General features: G+C 35.0%; 2 protein-coding genes, 1 long non-coding RNA gene and 1 pseudogene across 3 annotated transcripts; 3 read left to right on the forward strand and 1 right to left on the reverse strand.

Annotated features, from left to right (window-relative positions):
- The first annotated feature begins 14,043 nt into the window (after positions 1 to 14,043).
- On the forward strand, positions 14,044 to 14,715 carry LOC149187903 (pathogenesis-related thaumatin-like protein 3.4 pseudogene; annotated as a pseudogene).
- Positions 14,716 to 15,596: 881 nt separating this feature from the next.
- On the forward strand, positions 15,597 to 16,847 carry LOC149187904 (putative LRR receptor-like serine/threonine-protein kinase At5g48740). The gene is made up of 5 exons (XM_089409822.1): positions 15,597 to 15,663; positions 15,757 to 15,825; positions 15,972 to 16,161; positions 16,264 to 16,396; positions 16,494 to 16,847. Exons 1-5 carry the CDS (start codon positions 15,612 to 15,614, stop codon positions 16,845 to 16,847), a joined length of 798 nt encoding a protein of 265 aa, XP_089265948.1. The 5' UTR covers positions 15,597 to 15,611.
- A 1,256-nt stretch (positions 16,848 to 18,103) lies between these two features.
- Positions 18,104 to 19,752, forward strand: LOC149187905 (putative anthocyanidin reductase). Its single transcript, XM_089412898.1, has 3 exons — positions 18,104 to 18,639; positions 18,734 to 18,910; positions 19,563 to 19,752. Exons 1-3 carry the CDS (start codon positions 18,397 to 18,399, stop codon positions 19,737 to 19,739), a joined length of 597 nt encoding a protein of 198 aa, XP_089269024.1. The 5' UTR covers positions 18,104 to 18,396; the 3' UTR covers positions 19,740 to 19,752.
- Positions 19,753 to 21,494: 1,742 nt separating this feature from the next.
- Positions 21,495 to 21,971, reverse strand: LOC149187906 (uncharacterized). The gene is made up of 2 exons (XR_016256218.1): positions 21,762 to 21,971; positions 21,495 to 21,673 (listed from the first exon to the last, which is right to left on the reverse strand). It is a non-coding gene; the product is annotated as an uncharacterized LOC149187906 (long non-coding RNA).
- Positions 21,972 to 24,944: the final 2,973 nt, after the last annotated feature.

Genomic DNA, 24,944 nt, shown 5'->3' on the forward strand with positions numbered 1-24,944 from the left:
TTGATGTCTTTGCAAGATTGGGCAGATATTCTCACACAGATTCATGCTTACTTGAATAATGGAGAAATTCTATATTCACCTAAGAGCCCATGTTGATTTGGCCAAGGGATAATGGTCCAATGGCATACCTTCTCCTAAGTAGCCATGTTGATTTGGCTGGGTCATTTGATTTGACTAGGGGAGAACGATACATTCGCCTGAGAAGCCATGTTGATTTAGACAGGGGTGAATAGCCTAGGGGCAGACCTTCTTCTAAGAATCCATGCTTTATTGGTTGGGACATGTTGATTTTACCAATCAAGACTAGTGCATTTACTAAAGAAACCATCCTGACTTGGCTAGGTGTGAATAAACTAGGGGCATACCTTCTCGTGAGAAGCCGTACTGATTTGGCTGGGTTATCCTGATTTGACTAAAGAAGATTGATATATTTACCCATGGATCCATGTTGATTTGGTTAAGGATAAATGGCTTTGGATACTCACATTGTCTACTCTAGGATGGAGTGATCTATATCTACATACATGCATGTGAGGATTAACATTATTTCCTCTGGGACGAAGAGATGTATATGTATAGACGTTAATGTGAGTAGACAATACATCAACATAGCAATGCCATGGACTTTTCTTTTGAAGGAGAAATTTCATTTAAGTGGAATTTGTTTGTAACTAAGGAGAATACCTCCCTCGCTAAGAGGGAGTATTAATTTTTTGTGTAGCATTGAAATATATTCTTGTATGGCTAAATGGTATTTAAGTTAAAATAGAAAATTTATATAAAAAAAATTAATTTCTTAATAAAGTGGACCCAAGAAAGCTAAGCTGGCCCAACCAATGAAGGGGTGTCTCTCTTGGTTTATTTCACCCCATTTTATAAGTATGAATAGATTATTTGATGTCTCATTTTCTTCTCCAAGAAAGAGCACTTCATCTTCTCTCTCTTGATCATCTTATCTCTCTTGGAAAGTTGCAGGTGTGAGAAGAAGAAGGTTGAGTTTAACTAAAGTTGACAAAGTTCTTTTTTAACAAAGTCTTTTGGGGGTTGAAGAAATGCCATAGGGGTTGTGGGAAGGTCACAAGGGCTACAAGAAGGTTGAAGGAGGTGCAGGAAGGTTGCAGAAGCCACATGAGACCACCAAAAGACCGAATGAGCCTAAGAAGGTTGCAGGGGTCACAAGAAAGCCACAAGAGCCACATGAAAGTTGTGGGAGTTGCAAGAGATTTTTGGTTGTATATGAAATGGGACTTAACACGCCTAAAGGGGATGATATCAAAGGATAGTAGAGTGGCCAAGTTTGATTAGCATTTTGACTTGGATATTGGTACAGATTTCTAGATAAATTGTTGATTTATAGAGCTTGTTAAGAATAATTTCTCCTAAAGAAAAGTTATTGGGTTTTCTCAAAAAGTTGGGTTTCCAGGGGTAAAATGTTTTATCTCTATTTTTCATGGTTGTATTTCTATGATATTTACTATTTTCTCTACATTTACTATTGGTATTTTTTGAAGCGTGATTATTCAATGATAGTAGTGACATAAAACACTGGTTGAAAATCATTAGGAAATAATTATCTCACAAAAAAATGTATTCTACAGTACATATTATAGAATTTCAACAAGGGGCATTCATCAAGTATTGTAAAAAATCATGGAATTCAATAACAATTTATAGTGCCACATACTCTTAAATGAAATGGTCTACCAAAAAGGAAGAATATAACTTTAGTTGAATGTGCTCAAAGTATAATAAAAGGTAAAAAAATTATAATGATTTTTGGGCTTAGGAAATTAGCATTGACATGTATTTTAAAGACAGAATTTCTACAAAATCTCTAGAGCATAAAACACCTTATGAAGCATTTCGTAGCTCTAAACCAATAGTGAGTCATTTGAGTGTCTTTGGAAGCATAGAAATTTCTTGTATTTATAAAGTAGGAGAAAGATTGATGTCAATGAAATCAAATGCATTTTTATTGGTTATTGTTTTGATTATAATGCTTATAAAATGTATTTTCCACTAACTCACAAAGTATTGGCATGTAGAGATGTCATATTTCATGAATGTATATAAATGATTACAAAATAGGGAGAGCACATTGTGTGGAAATTACCTTAACACAATAAATCAGAAGAAGATAATTATCAATAGGTTGATGTTGAAGAGAAATGTAGCATTGAAACTAATTGAACATTAAGAAAAAGTGGAACAACCCCAAAAAATAATGAGTCATTATGAATATCAACAAAGAAAATGTAGACACCAATTAGGTATAAAGATTCTGCATTAATGACTGATCTCGTGAATATAATAGAGTCTTTAAATTATGAACCAACCAAAAACCATAAACAATGGATGGATACCATGAAAGAAGAATATGATTCTATTATGAGAAATGAAACATGGGAATTAATAGAATCACTTAATGATAAAGTCCCCATAGGACCAAAATGATTGTTAAAAACTAAATTTAACGTTGATGGAACTATTCTTAAGTGTAAAGCTAGATTATTAGTAAATGATTATTCACAAAAGGAAGGGATAGATTATGAATATTTTTTTCACCAATAGCTAAAATGAATACCATTAGAATGATTATTGCATTAGTTACTAAGTATAATGGGAAGCCAAATTAGTTAGATGTTAAGTCAACATTTCTGAATGAGGAATTAAATGAAGAAGTTTATCTTATTAAACAAAAAGTTTTTATAAAGCGGGGATAGTAACATATTGTTTTCAAGTTAGAGAAATAATTCTAGGGACTTAAACTTGGTATGTTAAGGTTGATAAATTCTTCTTTCAACAAGGTTTTACTAAAAGTAAAGGAAACCGAAATTTGTATATCAAAAGGGATAAAAAAAAGGCATGTTTTTTTATTTATTTACGTATATGTTGATGATCTTATCATAATAGGAAATAATACAAAGTTAATTGAAAATACCAAGAGTTACTTGTCACAGGAATTCGAAATAAAGGATCTTAGAGAGTTGCATTACTATTTAGGTCTTGAATTTTGGAGAGATAATGGTAGAACCTTGTTGACCTAAGGTAATTATACATAAGAATTAATTATAATATTCAATATGAATGGATGCAAATTACTATAAAAAACACTGGACCAAAATTTTAAACTCAATAGTGATGATGAAAAAGAAGAAGTGAATGTCACATTGTATAGACAATTGGTGGAAAGTATGAATTGATTAACTAAAATGAGGGAATATTTTGCATATTCAGTTAGCATACTTCGTCAATTCATGGCTAAGCCACATGAAAGTCACTAGAAAGTAGCCAAGAAATTCGTCTGATGTTTGAAGGAGACTCAAAATGTTGGTATTAAATATGCTAATGATTTGAATGTCTAGTTGACAAGTTATGTAGATTATGATTGGGTAAGATATCCAAATGACATAAATTCCACCTCTCGTTATGAATTCTATATTGGATCCAAAATTATGTCATGGAGTAGTAAGAAACAACAAATTGTTTCATTGTTTACCACTAAATTTGAGTACATTGCCTTATACATTGCAACCTATGAAGCGATTCGGCAAAGAAGAATTTTTGAAGACATGGGAGAAGAAACAAGGACCAAATCATCAAATGTGATAAAAAAAAGCTCTATCAAACGAACAAAATACTCAATATGTTATTCTAGATTAAATCATTAATTGAAGCACAACATCATTTTGTACAAAAAAGCTATAGTCAAATGAAATCGATGCCTCTAGGAAAGGAGAAATTTACATTATGTACAAAAAATTTAGGTGTGTAAATAATTAATTTATCCATTAATGGGGAACGTTAGTGATAATTAGAGAAATGAAGGTTCTAGATTGTTATCATTTCAAGGTCATGTTCTATAATGTGTGGTTTTCCAATGTAAGAGTGAGTTGGAGTTGTATATGTGTCATTATCTTCTAGGTTGTTGTGATTACCTAGTGATCCCATTGCTATAAACTGAGACTTTATTCTATGTTAACTGTGTGGGCTTCAATTAATAAAATCTCTCGGTGAAACAATTTTGTTATCTCCATGTGTTGTCTTTGTTTTTCTGATTACATTTTTGTAGTTATCATGTATAGTATTTGTAATTTGTAAGAAATTTTATAGGTTTAATGTTATGGAATTAAATCATCATGATTTTAATTATTAATAACATATATTTTCTTGAAATAGATGTTTACTTTCATAATTATCATGTAGTATTTTGGATATGTATAAAGTTTTGTAGTGATTTTAGATTAAATCATCACAAGCTTAATGACTAAAAACATGTTATTTTTGTAAAATATTTGTTCATGTGGTGACATATTCAAATTTAAATTGAGTGAAATAACATAACTATTCCACTTACAAAGGAATCTTATACACCAATTTGGTGTGTATCTTAACTATAACATTATATGTGTGTGTGTGTGTGTGTGTGTGTGTGTGTGCAAAATAATCAATAGCAAGAGCATAACCATATCCCATTAAATAATAATAATAAATAACATATGTATAGAAAAATATTCCACTTTCACATTGAGTTGCAAAGTTGTTAGTAGATCAAAATTAAGTACATTAAGCCAGAGTTAGTCTTAGTGTTGATCAACCTCCCCCATCCCCATGATATTTGAACCACTAACTTGATGAAAATTAAACCCCAAGAAGCCAGCTAATATTCACATCATGAATTATTGCATCAAGAGGCACTTTAGAACCTAGTATAGGGGAGATGCTATCTAGTGACATTACATTTAAAAATAATAAAATATTATTTATATTAAAAAAATAAAACTAGTGATAACAATATAATCTTTCAATGTCGACCATCAATAAATTATTTTAATTTGATTGTGTCTTTTTTGGAATAGAATTTTGAAAATTTTAATTTAATCGTCAATGATTAAATATTTAACCTCTATGGAATTAAAATATTTTTACTATGAAATGAATTATAATTTTTTGGGCCTGTGGTATTGATAAGCTATGGTATTGTCCTATGGTATGGTGACAAAACATATTTATGGGTTAAGAATATGCATGGTAAAGTGAGGTAAATCTCCATGATTATGAATCTTATCAAATGTTAAATTTTTAAATGTGTATATTGTTAGTATATGCTTAGTCATATAATAATAATAATAATAATAATAATAATAATAAAGTTATATTTAGTTTATTTTGTGATTTTTTTATAATTTTGGTAACATAAGATGCATTATAAACTGTTTTTATGTTTATTATGGATTAATACTTATGGATGCTTACCAACCATTTAATTTATATAACTATGCTAATAATATATAATAAATGTATATATTAATAAATTCCGTTAAATTTAAATTTATTTTCTTTTAAAGATATTTGCTATTAATAAAATTAATATTAACATTTTTATTGGAAAAATCAATCTATTCTTCAAGCATATTATTGTTACCAAACCACGAGCTTCAGATATCAATATTAATTCCTAGCCGCCTGAACAGATACACATCCTTGCAACATTTTTATTTTGTAAATTCATCAGTGGAATTCTATTAATAACAAAAAAGTTTACAGCTATTCACAAAGCATTACTATGTATCGACATGTTTGAAACTGTGGAAACCAGGAGAATATAGGAACAAAGAACTAGATTTTTCACCTAGCCAGTCATGCAACTAAAACATTAGACCAATCAATTACTAACAACTAGACAAGAACATTAGACTAATAACCATATACAAATATATATAATAAAGGAATTAAAACTAACCAAAACCAAGAGAAACCTTTCTCCTTCAAATAAGTGAGCATGTCTATTTCTATTTGGACTCCTTAGTTCAAAACTATAATCGATAATGAGGCATTTGAGTTGGCTTGATGGGAGGCTTATGTTGCTGCATTTATGACCGCAGGTCCTTCTTGGTGCTCATTTGACTCGGTGTCTACGTTTGAAACTACATAGCATTCAATGCTAGATAACCGAACAACTATGTCATCCAAGTTGTATGTGATGTCCCTGAGAATGCACTTGATGTCCTCTTGACTTGCAAAACATTTGTAGCTATCTACCTGTTTATCTCTTATGACCATATTGAGAACAATTTACATTTGATGATGATGACTAATGGAATGTACGAAATGGATCATTCGCCTACGAAACATCCCCAAATATGGAATCCACTTGAGACTACTACCTCTAATATCTGGGTCTAAAGTGTAAGCTCGATCACCAAATTCCTTAGCCTCTAATTGAAGAATTTATTTGTGTACCTCCAAAGGTGTCACATCGAAAAAGTTGGCAATTGATTCCCAACCAAATAACCTCTAGTGACGCAAGGAAGAGGACCCTGAGGCTCCTCCTCTACGATTGGAAGCATGCAACCTTGGTGCCATGAGAATGATAAACCTGCAGATCAAGTTGTTATGACCTGTGGTTGAACAAATAAATAGATAGAACCTACTGACAGACAATACCACAAGAAATGAAGGTGGTATATAAAGCGTAAAGGCTGCAAAAAGGATTTGCGGTGTAAGTTTATGCAATTGTCAAATACCCTTTTAAAACCATATTGAGAAGGTACCTAAGTACCATACTCCAGAAAACCAAGACTGGATAAGGAAAGGAGATCCCTAACACAATTTTTTAGGAGCCGCCAAGGGGCGAACTAGAACGAGTTCAAAGGAGGGTCCAAACCCATAACTGTGGCGAAAAAGACAAAAAACATTGACCCAATGGAGAAGTAGCAACCATAATATGAGACAAGAGACTACCTAAATAACTACCAACTGTTAGTAAATGAACCCCTGCCAACCCAACTTGTAAATAACGACCCACAATTAGTATAAGAACCCTCTTCAACCCAGCTTGGAACACTGAAGTAATTAACCTAAACAGTAATGACATAGGACTTAAAATAAAAGAACGATTTGACCAGAAGAAGACACTGATTGAACTATACAAACACCATGAATAAAGGCAAGACTTGCAAATTTCTCTAGTAACTAACGAGCTCCCAACAGGAATGGGGCACACCAAAGACCCAACTTTGAAAGAAGAACTAATAGAACAGTAAACAATACCTCCACCATTCCGCTCACGAACCATAAGAGGGAGGTCCTTGAAACAAATTTGGTTGTGACTGTCACTACTCTGGAACTGTTGGTAAATTCCAGAGCATGTTTGTAAACAAACCTCTCCAACACGCTAAGGCCTTTGCCATGCAAATATATGGAAACCCAAATGTAAGAGTGGGATCAAACGAGTCCATTGCCAGCCAAATGTAGAGAATGCAACCACATGGTTTTGTTGGGAGACTATGAGCCATAATTTACTCATTAATGAGAATTCCTTGGTTGTAAGATAGTGTAGCAGAGGCATCAAATTCAACCTGAGCAGGACAACCCATATTCAAACCAAGAGAAAGGATGGATTAACTAGGAATTATACCACACGCAAGGTTTGAAGCACCATGTTGTGGGAATTTCCCTTGCATGTTAGAAGCATTTATGTTTCAATGGGGTATGAAATAGGAACTGGCAAGGCGAGTCCTATTTCAGACCCCATTGAAACATAAATGCAGTCTGACATGCTGGGAGTATAGCAGTTTGTTTGCATTTATATTTCCTTCAAAATTGACTTTGGAGTTTTAGCAGCAAGAAAACTGTTATTTCCCTTGCATGTTAGAAGCATTTATGTTTCAATGGGGTCTGAAATAGGAACTGCCCACGCTTTTAGTTGTCAATGGTTATCAATGCTCAGAATCGGAAACCACGCAATATCAACCCCACACGACGTTTTATGCGATACGGTGGGATGGTTAGTGTTTGCCATTTGGCTTAAAAGATACACAAGCTTTTAAACGTTAATGATTGTCATCATAAACCGCGGAAAACACGCCTCTGAATGGGTCATACGATTAGTCAAACTAGAAGTATTCAAAATTGGTGACTGTTCGGGACGCGTTATACCTATGCCTTTTGCCCGGTAAAGGTTTGAGTCACAGCGTTTGCAATGGCCAGAGCAAAGGGAGTTTCGCTGGCATTCATGGTGCTGTTGTCCTGTTGCGTTATACAAGGCAGTAACTGCAAAAGAGCGAAGGGAGTTTCGCTGGCATTCATGTTAACTTTATGCAGTTGGGTTATAAAAGCTAATAACTTCAAATTGCATATGTATGTATGTTCAGGAGTCGAACTTTATTACTGTATTTGCTACCCTCGCAGGAGCAGGAGGTGTGACCATTAATGAGTTCCTGAATGAGTGCCAATTCCCCGTTTGGACAGCCGAACAGAAGTCAACGGGACACAGTTGAACAGAGGAGAGTCATCGAAGGTTCAAATCACTGCCAATTCGACAGGTGGCAGATTTTTGGGGGCGCACTGGGTGTTACTTCGGAAGCCACCGCACAACCGGGGACTGTGAGGGTGTGCTAAACTGTGAAGAAAGGCCAACAAGGCCAGTGACTCTGGTCGAGTACAGTTTCCAACGATATTCGAACCTCGACTTCTATAACATCTCTCTCGTCGGCGGAGTCAACCTCATCTCTGAAATACATTATCAAAAGCATTTAATTAATTCATCTTAGGATGTGGAATCAAACCACCAAACCCCTGGGGCTTATAATCCAAGTGCTCTTGAGTTAACAATTTTAAAAAATTGAGGTAGGCGTTCTTTCATTGAGCTAACAATTTTTAAAATTTTTAAAAGATTATATAGGTGTTCTTTCATTGAGTTAATATCTTTTAAAAGATTATGCAAGAAGTTATGATAATTTTTGAAATTGCATATATAAGTATTGTTTTCGAAAATTTCTCAACACATAATGACATTATCTTTTTAAACTCTATAATCTATAAACTAGCTAAAAATCCATATCATTATAACTCTCAATACAAAAATTGCATACACTAAAAACAAAAGAATTTTAATTTCTTTATTAACTAGCTATTTTTACTTGAAATTCTCAATTTTTTAATTAACTAACTCTTTCACCAACCAGAATTAAACCTACTCACAATATGTATTGAGTCCTTTGTGAAGAAAAATAAAATAAACATATGTATTCTCCATCCTTGCCACAAATATGTGAAACACAAACATGGGGTCTACAAAGATACAATATAGACAACATTTGGGTTTTGAATATACCATGTGCATGCAAATTCAACTGCAATTTCACACAACCAAATCAAACTCCTCCTAGTGAAAGAGGATATTTATAATTCCTTTAGACTGGGAAACATATGTATTCTCCATCCTTGTCACAAATATGTGAAACACAAACATGGGGTCTACAAAGATACAATATAGACAACATTTAGGTTCTCAATATACCATGTGCATGTAAATTCAACTGCAATTTCACACAACCAAATCAAACTCCTCCTAGTGAAAGAGGATATTTATAATTCCTTTAGAGTGGGAAATTCACAATATAATTGAGAAAGGATAAACACATCCATAACCTTTGAGACAAATACATGTAACTAGAATTTTGGCTTTATTACCATCAAATACTATTTGTAATTTTAACATTGAAAAGGATTAATAAAAAACCATGTATAGAAAAGACACAGATAATGGAATATCATAAAGATTAAAAAAAAAAAAATTGAAAACAGTGTCATAATAAATAGTCCATAAGTAGTTTTGTCATTTACACTTGCAATGTGTTTGCATAAATATTATATAGCTCCTTAATACAATAGCAACAACAAAACAAAATCTACAACAGCTCCAATGTGTTTGCACAAATATTATATAGTTCCTAAATACAGTAGCAACAACAAAACGAAATCTACAATGCTTTGTAGCTTGGATGATTGCATGTTCTTTCATTGTTTAGTATTGCTCACTTATAATTACTTAGCTAAAATTATAGATAGATTTCCAAGGATCACACTAATACCATAACCTAATGAGTATGAAATACACCCTGCATACAAAACATTAGAAGCTTCTCAAAATTCAAGAACCACCCAGTATAAGAGTGAGATGTGGTATACCTCTTCAAGCCCAACACAACCAGTTACTTCTTTGTACAATAAATTTAGGTCTAATACCCACCCTCCTATGTTATGCACTCCTTCAATGCAAAGAAAATAGTTAGAAAACAAGGAATCTAACAAAATATATTCAGATATAGCATTCTTTCTTACCCTTCTTCTTGTTTATAGACAGTAAATATGCATAAACAATTCAACTAATATTGATAGACCTCTAGCTCAAAATCCAAACGCCCATAAAGGTCAAGTAGTGGATGACACAAATGAAATCTTTCTAAATGTAACAGGTACATTGCATTTTACAAAATGTGAGTATGTACAAGGGAAATATAAGGCCCTATCTCAATTAAGAAATAGATTGTTAAAGACATACTCTTCTATAAAGAACATTTTATTTGAAGCAAACTCAACAAAGATACAAATACTAACTTGTACATCAATACCAAAGAAGAGAACATTTTATTTGAAGCAAACTCAACAAAGATACAAATACTAACTTGTACATCAATACCAAAGAAGAGAAACATAGTAAGCATGTTTCTTGGAAATAGCATAAATAAAAATAAATCAACAATATCATTCATCTTTTTAAATAAATATTTAAATAAACAAAGTCTCACGCTTACCATAGAAACAACCTTTATCACTGTACATTTATTTCAATTAAATAATTCCCAAAACCTTTCATTATGACTAAGATTTAGATAAACAACAATCGTGGGCATATCCCAGCCCCAAAAAAAAATGCAACCCATAACCTATAGCCAGTAGCTCACATTTTTGTTTGGAAGCTATTGACCAAATGTTAATTGCAGTGCCATGCTACTAAAGTTTAGATTACAAACTCAATCAACTCATAATAACAGGGAATAACACACATTTTTAGGTGAGACATTCCGTATAGCTTAATTTACGATGAAATGGAAATAAATAAACTATAAAGAACCAATTCATACAATTTACAGTACAAGATTAAAGGTAGATCACCACTAACATATCATGTGAGACCAAATGTGCATATATCCAATGAAAACTGAAATGTGCATATATCCAATGAAAACTGAAATTGGAGGTGAACAACGCCTACTTCTAAGATGCCGACAAACACAGGATCAAATGAGCCTCCATAAGTGTGAAATTTGACCATAAATGCAGACCACCCTCATAATCAAGCACTAAGAGTGTAAAAAGAGATATACAAGCCTCTATGGACAATTCTGAATATTTATTATTTTTTTTTTTGAGTGTCCATCTCAAACGGCACGAGTATGTAGGTAAGATTTCTTCCGTGAACAAAACAAGCACAACTGAAATATGGAACATATACGGGAATCACAGATGGGCTAATCTATGGTTCCTTCTAGCCAAATTGGTTGCAGATAAGAAAGGATTGTGTATGTGTAGAACCAAGGATGGAATTTGACGCTCAAAATGCCCGTCGTCAGGTATTTTGCTTGTATTTGATGTGCAAAAGTTTTTAATATTCGTTTTTAGACGTGCTCAGAGTTGTACAAAACTTATTATTAACGCGTTATATGTTTATGAAAACGTCATTAATACCTATTCAAATTCCGAAAAGCCAATGAAATTTCCAATCTATATAAATGCTAGGCTGGATTCAGTATGAAGGCAAGGCCGCCCTATTATTTCTATATCAAACCAACAGTTTATGGCCATTTTATTCTATTTCTTCTCAAAAGTTGGTTCATGGAAATCCATCTTTCTATGGCCCCTCCTATAAAGAGCGGTAATTCTACCCAACTCACTTTGGCTTCGGGCTGCCCTCGATGTACAATATGAAAAGACAGGTCCCCGACGATGAACTTCGACTTATTGTACGGAACTCCACGACTTGCAGAAAGAAAGGTCTATTCCATTCGTTTAAAACGTTTCTCTGGCTTTTGAAAACGGTGGTAAAAGTAAGCCTCTATCAAAGAAATGGTATCCAAGTTGCGCATTCTGAGGGATTAAATTAGCTATAAAGCACATCGAAATAACTTTTCATACAGTTTGATGCTTTTGAAAGAAACTATATCAGTAGCTGACAAAACTGAGGTCAGTGGGCAGCACGATGGAATTTGACCGGCAATTTGTTTGTCAAATACAGGTTAATATTTTACAAAATCTTCAAAAATTTTAGTTAATATTAAAAAATAAGTAGAAAAAATATAACAATGTTCAAAAATTAAAAAATAACTGTATTTTGAAATTCCAATCCTAATAAACAATAAATATTTTTATTAAAAAATATGAAATTTAAATTAATGTACAATAAATTATAATTATTATTAATTATAATAATAAATCAGAAATGAGAAAACTTGAGGACCATGTTGTTATATTGGGAAATGATTATCAAAATAATTATTGTATTTAAGATACATATTCACAACTAACATCTTCAAAAATTCTGCATTTGCATTGGGAATATGAATGCATGTCCAAAAAAACTGGAAATGAAATAAATGAGACCTTCCAAATTTAATTAGTGTAATGAACGAAATCTAAACCGTAAGTATTCGAGTATATATCAACAATTAATTACAACCTTTCCGAGCAAAGTTGATAGTCGGTTTCAAGATCACTCTAATCGCAATATAGGAGAGTAGTGTTATCGAAATAAAATTGGAAACAAATTTTATTTGATTTCGAATTAAGATTTAAGTTTTAATATGTTATTTCTGTGACAGAGTTATTTTGTTTTTTTATGATAAATATGTGTAAATTTTTAACTTAATTTTTTTTTTAATTTTTTTGGTTTTTTAATGATAAATATGTGTTTTTTTAACGTAATTATATTATTAAAAAGGTAATTTTTAATCAAATTTTTACTTTAGATATCATTTTTGGGATTCAACTGCGTTAAGTAAGTCATTCAAACGTATGACCATTTCCATGAGAGGTAGTCGTAACTGACTAATTTCTCATGATTTTTGAATAGTTCACTTAGCACTCATTGCATCGGGTGATGCTCACAGGGGTGAAGAAGTGGGATTGAAACTAGTGAAATGTGGAGAACGAATCACATAGCATCAATCATCACTTCCGGGGCTTGCACCCGGTAACCAGGACTTCCCAGGAGGTCACCCATCCCAGAACTCCTCTGGCTCAAGCGCGCTTAACTGTGGAGTTTTTTCCCCACAATCAAGCCCACTTAGCTTGCTACCCCATTTGCAAAACCTTATCAAGTATTATGGCTCATGAACCATTCAAGTAGAGATCCCTTGACTCTTTTTGAATTTTAAGTATGGGGGATTTACGCAGTGCATTATATTAGATATCATTTTTGGGATTCAACTGCGTTAAGTAAGTCATTCAAACGTATGACCATTTCCATGAGAGGTAGTCGTAACTGGCTAATTTCTCATGATTTTTGAATAGTTCACTTAGCACTCATTGCATCGGGGGATGCTCACAGGGGTGAAGAAGTTAGAAAACATCGATTTTAAAAAACAAAATTTTAAACCAAACATTACATTAAAAAAAATAAAGATAATAGGTAAAGATAAATCCAAATTCCATCCATGTGTAGCACGTACCGGTCACATTCGTAAACCTAACAAGGACAACATGAATATGCCATGAATCTAAACCTGACAAGATCGTAGCCTATTAGTTAATAAAACCTATATGCACTGAACTTTGTTACACAAGCTTGTGGTAATCTAAATGCTCAACACAGAAGATGGTTGAAATCCTACCATGACCATGCAATTATTTTTGGGACCGGTGTATTCTACAGGTTAACTAATTTGGTATTTTTTCAAATCAATAGCCAAGTGAATAAACAATAGACTTGTGAACTATTCACAAATCCTTAATGAATTCTATTAGTGTCCCCTGATTAGTTTATAAATCTGAAATTGTTACTGTGTTCCTAAATTTATGGTATCTCTATAAGAGTGATTTATGTCATTAATGGTTACCCATGTTAAATTTTCATTGCATATTTTATGTTTTACCATGAGGTGATTATTTATCAACCCCACACGCCTGTTAATTGTCAATGCTCAGCATCAGAAACCACACATTATGCACCCCACACGACGTTTTATGCGAAATGGTGGGATGGTTATTGTTTGCCATTTGCCATGGGGGCGCACTGGGTGTTCCTTTGGAAGCAACTGCACAACTGGGGACTGCCATGGTGTGGTAAACTGTGAAGGAAAGGGAACAGCCCCAGCGACTATGGTTGAGTACAGTCTCAATCAAGTGTCCAACCTCGACTACTATGACATCTCTCTCGTCGGCGGATTCAACCTTCCAATTTCGTTCATACCCTCTAACTCTAAGTGCCAAGCGATCGCTTGCAGCAGCAACATAACTGCCAATTGTCCCTCAGAATTGAGGGTAACGGACGCATGCATGAGCGCCCGCACTATTTTCAGTAAATCACAATACTGCTGCACTGGGGATTACGAGGGGAACAATTGCTGTCCCACTAACTATTCGCGTTTCTTCAAGACAAAATGTCCCCAGGCCTACAGCTATCCAAGTGACGACTCCAGCAGCAGCACGTTCAGTTGCCCCGCAGGCACTAACTATACGGTCATCTTCTGCGGTTCTGCCGCTTCTGCCCCTTCTTCTGGTATTGAATCTCACTAAGTAAAAGCAATTTCTTATGGGTTCATATAGCTGTTCTTTATTTCTTCAGCGTTAACATCACTATTTCCAGCCTTCTAAATGCGATTTTGTCAAAACACATACACCATAGCAACACAACACAAGACACTCAATTTTCTCTACTAACTGAAAATTTGGGTAAATTCAATACAAATTTACCTGTTTTCTCTTTTCTCAAGCCTTGAAATGAATATAAAGAATTACAAAAAAACAAATTATATAGTAGTTTTACAATCATTCATACATACTATTGTTTCAGTATGCAATTTTCTTTTATATATATATATATGTGTGTGTTTTTCCTGCATTTACATTATAACATCACATGTAACTCTTGTTTAATTTTTTCCTGGTTCAAAATTTGTCTGTTAGCAAAAACGAGCAGGCTTGTAATCGGCATAGCGATAAGCGGAGCTTTAATAGCTTTAGCGATGACCGTGGGTGTTGCTGTTTATTGGAAGAAATTCAAGACTAAACAACATTTCAATGAAGGTTAGGGAGCAACTTGAAGTTTAAATATATTTTAACATAAATCATAGTGTGAATTTCCCCTATGAAAACACGGACGCTTTGATATACTCTAAATTTACAAGGATTGCAGACTGCTTGACAATTATGCACCCAAATTCAACAAAATCCCGTGCATTCAAGTTAACAGAGATAATGGAATCAACACAAAATTTTCATCAAAATATTGGTCAAGGAGGTTTTGGATCAGTATTCTTCGGTAAATGGTAAGAGAAAGATATAGCCGTGAAAGGGCTTTCCGTGTTCTTTAGAGAAGGAGTTCACCCATTCCAAAATGAGGTAATCCTATAAAATATTTGTAATTATATTGACATTAGTATGGTGGAATGTATTCCTAGGGTTTTTAAACCATAATTTTTTTTTAATTATATCGACGTCAATATATATGTGTGGTAAAATTATGTGAGTGGTTTCACTTGACAAACAGGTTGATCTTCTTTCTAAAATCCATCACAAGAACTTGGTGTCATTATTCGAAAGAGGTTATGCTTATCTACGAGCATATGGCTGAAGGGTCCTTAAGGGACCACCTTTACGGTAAATGTGTTGTTAAGTAATATTGTTTGATTGAGTTGATGCATGTTAATATTAATTTCAGAATAAGTGAAAAAAATATGTTTTTGTTTTCAGGTAGTCGTGCTGAGATTTCCCCTCTAAATTGGAAAACAAGGCTCAAAATAGCTTTAGATGCAGCACAGGGTAAGTCTTTAAATAAGTTAGAGCACTGTAGATCTATGTGGTAGAAAGGTTGGTTCATTTGATAGAATCTAATTTCGATCTTACCTTTCAACAAATTAAGCTTGACTATAATATTCATGTGATCCACCTGCGCTTTGGATTGAAAGGACTGGAATACCTGCATCTGGGTTGCACTCCAAAGATAATTCACAGGTATGTTAAGTCTGCCAATATCCTTTTAGACGGCAACATGAATGGAAAGCTGGCCGATTTTCGTCTCTCAAGGATCTCAGTGGATGGAGAGCCTTCTTATGCCAACACTGCCGTAAAGGGGACAATAGGATACCTCGATCCAGAGTATGTATTCATATGCCCTGCACTCTTTCTGCAATATTGTAGGAGTGCAATTAATTATGGAAAGCTAGAGAAATCTTATTTTCTGTTCGGGATGTTGTGCAGGTATTTCCGCACTCAGATGTTGACTCCGAAGAGTGATGTATATAGTTTCGGAGTGGTGTTGTTGGAAATGACATGCGGCAGACAACCCATAAATGCAAATCTAAGTGAAGAGGAACTTAACCTCATTCAATGGGTAAGAAATTTGATTATGATAAATCACCTAAACGAACAATACAATTTACTTTATTGAAGTGTATTCACAAAACTGGATACGTTCTCGTCATCTGTAGGTGACACCGTATGTGAAGATGGATGGAAACGCTAGTGAGATAGAGGTAATCATAGACAAGAGGTTGGATGGAAATTACCGTATAGGATCAATAGTTAAGGTTGCTAGATTAGCGCTTAGATGTGTGGAGGGTACACCATCTTGTAGGCCAAGCGTGTCTGAAGTGGTGACAGAAATAAAAGAGGCCATCAGATGTGAAAATGAGAGTAATGATTCTCCTCCTCTCTTTTCAGAGGGCATTGGTATTGAACGAAGAGATTTGCCAGCGAGCAATGCCCATACACGGGCGGAGTCCAGACCGATAGAGATGGGGTGGGCTGACAACAGTTCCATCCTCTCCCAAGTAGGAAGATGACTTGAAATTTCAAAGATATCCATGAACTTTATTGACCGTGCAACCAAGACAAGCCGATGTTGTTTTCCAAGTAGAAAGATGACTGGAAAGTTCCCACATATCCATCACATATCCATCCATGAGCATCTGTAAGTCAAGCCAATGTTGTTTTCCCTGATCTTGATGGCTCAAGCAAGTCAAGTAAACATTGATTCATCCGGTTTTTCCATTTACGAATCGTGCAAAATCTTAAGTTCTAAACTGCTCATCCATTTTCATGGTACATTTCCAAACATTTATATTCTATATCTATTGATTTATGGAGTTATTTACCAGCTAATACTAAATATGAATACATTATTAAAATGTACAAAACGTTTATGCATTTTTTCACTTTTAAATGTAAATTTGTGAACTCAAAAGATGTGATCTGTAGTCCTCTCGGTAGATGTTGTCCACGAATCAATATCTCTCCAGCATGGGTAATCTGTTGCTATGACTGGCTATGATCGCTATGTATGACTTGCGTATGAAACTCTCGTGAAATAAAGTATGTAACAAGTCTTCATTCCTTACATTGTTCCGAACCGTTCAGCCAAGCCGAGTAGCCCTGTCCGGGATCCCATGAACTCAACCGAATATCCCAGCCCAGCTATGACTGGCATGCCTGCATCAACTAGCGGCTATCAGCAATGACCATCTGTCTGTTTATGATCGGCTATGTGAGGTGGTTCTGTCCGCCGCTATGTGATGTGGAGATGCCTTGGGTAGTGTAGAGGTTCAAGTTGGAGTTTGAGCTGTAGGGTCAAGTTAGAGTTAGAGTTCAAGGGTCAAGGGCTGGGGGATATGAGCCACTGCCCATAAAATTATTAAACCTATTCACTTTACCAATAAAATTATACAAATTACTTGAAAATGAAATTTTTTTAAAAAGATCATTGCAGTTCTCATATTTTCTTAATTTAAAAAAGATCATTGCAGTTCTCATATTTTCTTAGTTCATGAACTTAATTAGTCAGGTTTAAAAAATATCATTACTTTCTTCATTCATGAAGTTAATGAGCAAGATTTAAAAGTATCCGGCAGGGACTATAGTAATCGCAGGGACCCCGACTTAGCATTAGTTGACCCCTTTGCTTGTCTGTTATACGGTGGTTAGAGCGCGGATGTCCTAAGTTTCTAAAGCCGTTAACTGTTAGCCATCCTTCGCCATCTTATTTGGCCTCTTCCCGAGGCGGAAGAGGCCCGAACTTAGGTTAAACTGATACTTACCCATATTCAAGTCTCCCTGACGGTGTGCGGTTTAGTTTTAATGCTGACATTAATCCCTTAATGTTTAATGTTAAGTGTTCAATTCGTTGTCTGCTAACTTGCTTGTTCTTTCGCTGCTAACGTGCTTGTTCTTTCGCAGGTGTCGGCCGTATGGTCAATGTTTGCATGGCGGGAGGTGTCACTCTGCATGCACAACAGATGCTGATTCCCCGCCCACTTTCCCTTGCTGCATAAGGGAACGCCTGAACCGGATGAGTCGAGCAAAGCAGTCAACCGAGCTCATCGTCTTTTCTGTACTATGCTGCCTTTGGCCCTGCACCTGGTCTTCCTTCTTTATTGCATTCCGTTGCATGTTAGCTTCTGCTGGGGTTCTGCTGGGGTTTGTTCAACTCGCCATATTCTGTCGCTGCCGGGAGCCACGGAGAGGCTTACGCTTTTCAAAGCTGACATTAATGCACAGGGCAGCTTCGATTCTGCCGTTCATGGCTGTGACTTCGTGGTTCACATGGCCACTCCCACGGATTACACCAAAGATCCAGAGGTAAAGAGGTAAATAATTATTTAGGGTTCCCATTCAACTTTGTGAGTATGGGGTTTTAACTTCTGTTTTTTTTTTTCCCTTTTTTGCGCTTCAGACTGGTGTTATCCAAGCCGCGGTGAATGGGAGTCTGGATATTCTGAGCGCTTGCACTTACACCTCGTCCATAACCGCAGCATCTCCCCTGAAAGACAAGGGCGAATACATGGACTTCGTTGATGAATCTTGCTGGACCAATGTTGATCTCATCAGGCGTGAAAAACCCCCTTTCTGGGTAAATGTTCCTTTTCGAAGAGCAATTAGTAGTGGCGTGCTTTTTTTCTTAAATTAGGTTCAGTTAATGGATAGAATAACTCTTTATTCCCATGCTGAGGTCACAAACAATATGAAATACCTGAAATTGTTTATGCTTCTTTCTGTATGTAGGATTAGTGGCAGCATCAATCCAGCTTGATAGAAGGGCGAATGCACCGATTTTCACCTGCCTGGGAAAACAGACAACAAAATCACAGGGGGTTGCTAGCGTCGGTTAAAATCTGTTGAGAAATCCTGGAGAAACAAGGCACCAGACACAAATATTTAATCTCTGCCTTATTTTTTCTATTTTTGCTTTTCATCTGATTATTGCGCAAATAATGAAATTTCATATGTTTATCCTAATTTCAAATGTGTTCACAGAACCTAATTTCAAATGTGTTCACCTTGTCTGTGAGTACTGATCACTGTTTTTCGTTGATAGAATCATATTACCTATACATGCAAAAGAAGAGTCTTTTCTAATTGGATATAAATTTCGAAATTAACGAAATCGTCTGTTACTTACCACTGTTCTTGGTTGATTTCACCATTCTTTTGCATATGCAAAAATATTGGAAAAAAGTGCTTTCTTGCTTGACAGTCTTTCTTCTGTTATTTATATGGTGTAGGTGAGACGGCTTCTCAATATGGGTGCACATGTGAATGTACCTGCATTTGGCCCAAAAGGTCCTGGGGCCACTCTACATCTTGCTGCTGCTGGTGGGCATTTGAAGGTGATGGATGAATTACTTGAAGGTGAGTGCGCCCTACAAAATGAAGTAACAAAATATAATGCTATAGCATAAGCCAAGACAAAACAGAAGCAATCAAATTCCATTACAGTATTTTTTTAACAATGAAAACAATTTAAATGCTGCTAAAAGGATAATTTCCAAGTCCTCAAGCTTGAAAGTCACCAGCGAAAGAATTCCATGGATTCTTCCAAGAACAGCAGATCAAGGTTTCAGACACCCCGAGCGTCATCGCCATCGCCTTCGCCTGCACCTTCGTTCGGGAGCAGGAACTGGAACAGCCCCAGATTCGAATTCGGCGAACAAAATGCAGTCCTTTATATGAGTCTGCGGCGCCCTCGGAAGACAGTGGCCGCAGCCTCCAAGTCCACCGACCACACCAGTGGAATCTGCCTCGCCGTTTCCCACGCCTGAGGCAATATCAGTGAATCCAGTGCTAGAGAAATACTTACCACCATCAACATCATCGTTTGACGGGTGGAGAGTGGCTTCACGCGTGGAGAGCTACTTCTGAAAGGGCTTCAGGCGTGGAGTTTTAATGAGTCATTCGAACGTGCCACATACACCTTTGATTTGGTTCCTAGTCTGTTTCTCGCTTGAGTTCTTAAAAAACATCACTCACGTCGGATAAAAGGGATTTTTCTAGAGTTTTATTGTTGGCATATGATTACATAGGGTGATTCCCGAATGGTCGTGCAAGCCTTGCCAGCGCATTATGTTCAGTGTTTGACTGATTGCTAACTCTTATTATTCAATTTATACTGCAAAGCAATTGCAGGTTTAAGACGCATAGCTGTACTGCAATATAATATATGTAGCGATATCTACTCTTTAATCAAAATTTGAACTTCGGAAAAAATTATTTAGTGTATTTAGTTGTTGCTGTTAATATTGATTACATAAAACTTGATTCCATTGAACCTTCTATTATGGTTTCCGGCTGCCTATAACATAGTACAGTCGTGAGCAGTGAAAATGATTGGGAGTCAAGCATTGTTTTTAGCAGACGGAATGGAGCACGGAACATTTTTCCATTTTTTATAACATCTGTATTAGATCAGTTCTTTTAATTACTAATAAATATATATATACACATGTGGACAGCAGTAATGTAAAGTTCTCCCAAACTCAGTTTGGATAAGGAACTTCAAGCTGAGGCTCAATTCCCCGATTGTAATCTCAAGTTCCTCTGATTACCATCTATTATTACCTTCCACATTAATACAATTCTTACATTTGTCAATATTTATTTATAACTGCAATGATTGTAATGCCAAGTTTAATCTCATTACCATCTATTACTATAACTTTTGTATCAATACAAATTCCTTTATTTGCCGATATTTATATATAGCCCCAGTGATTGTAATCTCAAGTTTAATCTCATATTTTGTCACTTCTTCACGCCACCAATTCTAGTAGAGAAGTTGATCTCTGGGTTGGTTAATGTATGCTTAATGTTCAGATGAATAGGTAGCACAAGTATCAAAGATACACAAGAGGCGCAAAAATACAGCAAAGAAGATCCCTTCCACATATAGTTGATAACTTTAGAGATTAAAATAAAGCCAAGAACAAAACAGACATAATTCTTTATTCTTTGTTTTACACCATTCTCAGATTCTTTCATCTACCAATCACATCATCCATGTCAATATCCATATAACAGTAAACATTATAACCCTCATGATCTGAAAAGTAAGATCTCTACATTCCATGTACATTGTCAATCCACTTGAATTTGTGTAATTTGAACAACATACATGCAGGATTGAACAAGTGGCTGCAAATACACAAACGCACAGCATGGAAAGAAAAAAATCCAAATTAACTAATTCATATTTAAGTGTCTATAGGGGTGAGGAATAGAGAAGTACTTGCATTACAAGCATCTGTCATTTGTCTCATGATGCATATCGCCAGTGGAAAGAACAAACAGCACTTTGAGCTATTGCTGTATGATACAATCAAGACGTTTCTCATTACTCCTGCAAAACGTCATAGAAAAATGCTCTGAGAACCAGAGGATTTCAATTCCCGACCCAAGAGAAGAATCACTGAAAGTATAGTAGTCACCTAAACAGAAATTTGCATGCACTTTGTGTATTCAATTTGGCAGCAATACATTGCACTAGGAATAATGTGATGTAGACTGATTTGTACAGGGGTGCGATGACCCCAGTTACAACTAGACATACACAACAGTTTTGAAGACATCCCTATGCACACAGCTCGTTGCCCACCCAGATATCATATCAAGTTTGAAGCCCTCCTCGGGATATTAAAAACTCAGTTCATTGTTTTATGCCATTGACTATATATTACAGGCTCAACTTCACGCAGGGACTCGCTGCGTCGCAGCTCCCCTTGTTTATATGTAAAAGTTGTGAGATTTGAGATTTGAATCTAAAACGGGGTGAATGTTAAATCCTACACTAACTAACTAGTCTGCCTTCACAAAATTTCAGTATAATATTGGTTTACTGTTTAAACACTTCTAAAATAACATAATAACTAAAAAAATTATATCCTAATATGTATTATGGTAATGTTATGTATTAATATGTATTACATAATTCTAATCTATGTTAGGACATAACGTTTTTAACGTTTTAGTTTTGTAACATCCTTCCAAAATCAATTAGAAATATAATTAAGAATTACTAAGAATTACATTAATATTTTTTTTCTTGGGTTAAAACACATTATGCATTAACTCTTAGATTTCACTGGACGAACCTTAAATTTTCTTAGATTTCGCTGGACGAACCTTTCGTTTTAGTTTTGTAACATCCTTCCACAATCAATTAGAAATATAATTAAGAATTACTAAGAATTACATTAATATTTTTTTTTTTTTTTGGGTTAAAACACATTATGCATTAACTCTTAGATTTCGCTGGACGAACCTTAAATTTTCTTTCGCAAAATGGAGCTGGGCTACACACTTTTTGGCAAGTGCATCATTTGAGAAAAACTAAATCGAGTTGTTTGGGTGCTTAAAAATAAATGCTTGATCAAGCTCCTATGTAGCCAACGGTTAGATAGGAGCTCAGTCGAGCTATATGTTTATCTAAGCTACCCACGGTTAGATAGGAGCTCTAGCCATATGGTTGACTAAGCTAAAATATTGATTGAGCTATTTTTTTAAACTTCCCACCCAAAACACAATGGGAATTTTATGGTTTAAAAGGCTTGATAAATCCTTTTTTTAAACATGTTAAGAGCTCAACCCTCAATCGAGCTATTTAAAATTTTATCTTAAGCCCTCGAACGAGATGTTGACGACCTAAAAAATGGAGTTTTAGCTTTCTTTCTACAGGCTTCTTTGCAACACCATTTTGTACCCTAGCAAACTTCACACATAATTTTTCCTTACCTAACAGAGTTCATCATATTGGATTTGTGAAGGAATCCTCTATTCAATGGTAGACGAGTTTGACATTTTTGGAATTCACGCTATATTTTTCATATAATTTCTTTTAAACATATTGCTTGAAATGTTTTTGGACAATTTCAAAGGGGCTAAAAAAAATCAATAACATAAAATATACAAAATAAAAAAATACAAATATCATGTTTACGAGTCCTCTTCAAAAAGGTACTCTTGGTTTTTGAATTTATTTAAAGAGTAGAAAAAAAGCTTACATGAACAGGTGTCTACAAAATGCAATTGAAATATTACTTTGCCAACTTTGAAAAATAATAAAAAATATAATTTTACATAAAAAATAAATTGTAATACGAAGAAAGTAATTTTCTCCGTGTAATTTTCTCTGTGTAAATCATGTTTATATATATATATATATATATATATATATATATATATATATTAAATTACACATTTTATACTAAGTTATGCTACATGAACACACATACCTCTTAAGATGTGCCAATATTTGCAATGACAAGTATTATATTTATTGAAAAATAGAGAAATTATAAGACATTGAAAAAATTAAAAGATATCTTTAGGACAACAACATAATTCTCTACATATTGTCTTTTACTCCAAATCAAAATTCACAATGCTTATATGAATTTTGAGGACTTCAATTCGATAAAAGAGAAAAGTTTTAAAATTTTATTTCCATATTTGGCCCAAAAGTGTAACCCCTCTTCTTAGATTCACCAAGAGATAACACCCTTCTAGTTTCCAACTGTATTTTTGCCTCTCTAACAATTAATTAACAGTGTATAATCTTTGCATTTCGAATTTGACCTGTGATCCAGCATGGCTAGACATGGTAATGGAGTTTATTTACATATTCCTTATTACTCAATGTTTCATTTAAAATCTCATGGTTATGGCTCATGCTAGGGTGTCGGTCTAGCCAACCTACCCTGCTAGCTTATGTATATTGCTTATGTATATTGGTTATTATTATGCTATTTCTTTATACCATAGCCCAAATCGTGTGTGTGTCCTTGACATTATTTCACAATACTGCTCACTATCAGAATTACATTCTTGTAATCTGCATGAAGGTTTTTGTAGTATCCTCTAGATTAAAATCTCTGTCAGCAACAACTCTGTAATAAACAATAAAAAATAAATAAAAAATACAAAAATCCTCCCAACACCGTCTAAGCACAAATACATCCCAAATTCCATGAATCATTGCCCGTAAATACTATTACAAATTGCAAATGAAAATAGCCATACACCATACGAAATTCAACCCAAAAAAAACATATTTTATTAATGAGTTGGTCACCAAACGATATGGAAGGCGTTCATAATAATTTCTACCTCAATTTGACTTTAGCAACCCTTATGTGTTTAGTTGTCGGTGGTGTGAGACCCCACTAGTTCCGCACATGGGAGCTCAAACTCGACGATGAGTTAGGAATGCAGGGCGGAACTTAGTTATGCGGCCTTGGGCTCATTACAATTAGCAGATTCCTATGATGAGGTTGTCGCGGATGTCACCTTGAGCTGCTCTATGGGTGGAAACTCTGTTGCAGGCCTAGGAGAAGCCAACGGCCTCTCGGCCCCACCTTTGCGGTCTACATTCGTACTCACCAAGTCGTTCTATAGACCCTCAAGTGACCTCGTTCTCCTTGCTGGGCGTAATCGTGCTTCTCTTGTTGGTGGTGTAGTTGATAATTAATGTGGAACTGTGGGGATGAATGGCCCCAAGACTCTATTGTTCCTACGTCTCAGATTTTTTGTTTGACCATTCACCCACGACTTGTTATTTGCCTCTGATCTGCTGCTCACGCTGAGCGTTCTTCTTCTTGCTGAATTATCTCAGA

Source organism: Pinus tabuliformis, chromosome 3_1 (assembly GCF_031772625.1).
Source record: "Pinus tabuliformis cultivar Carrire ecotype Pingquan chromosome 3_1, CPIR1, whole genome shotgun sequence".
Lineage (NCBI taxonomy): Eukaryota > Viridiplantae > Streptophyta > Pinopsida > Pinales > Pinaceae > Pinus > Pinus tabuliformis.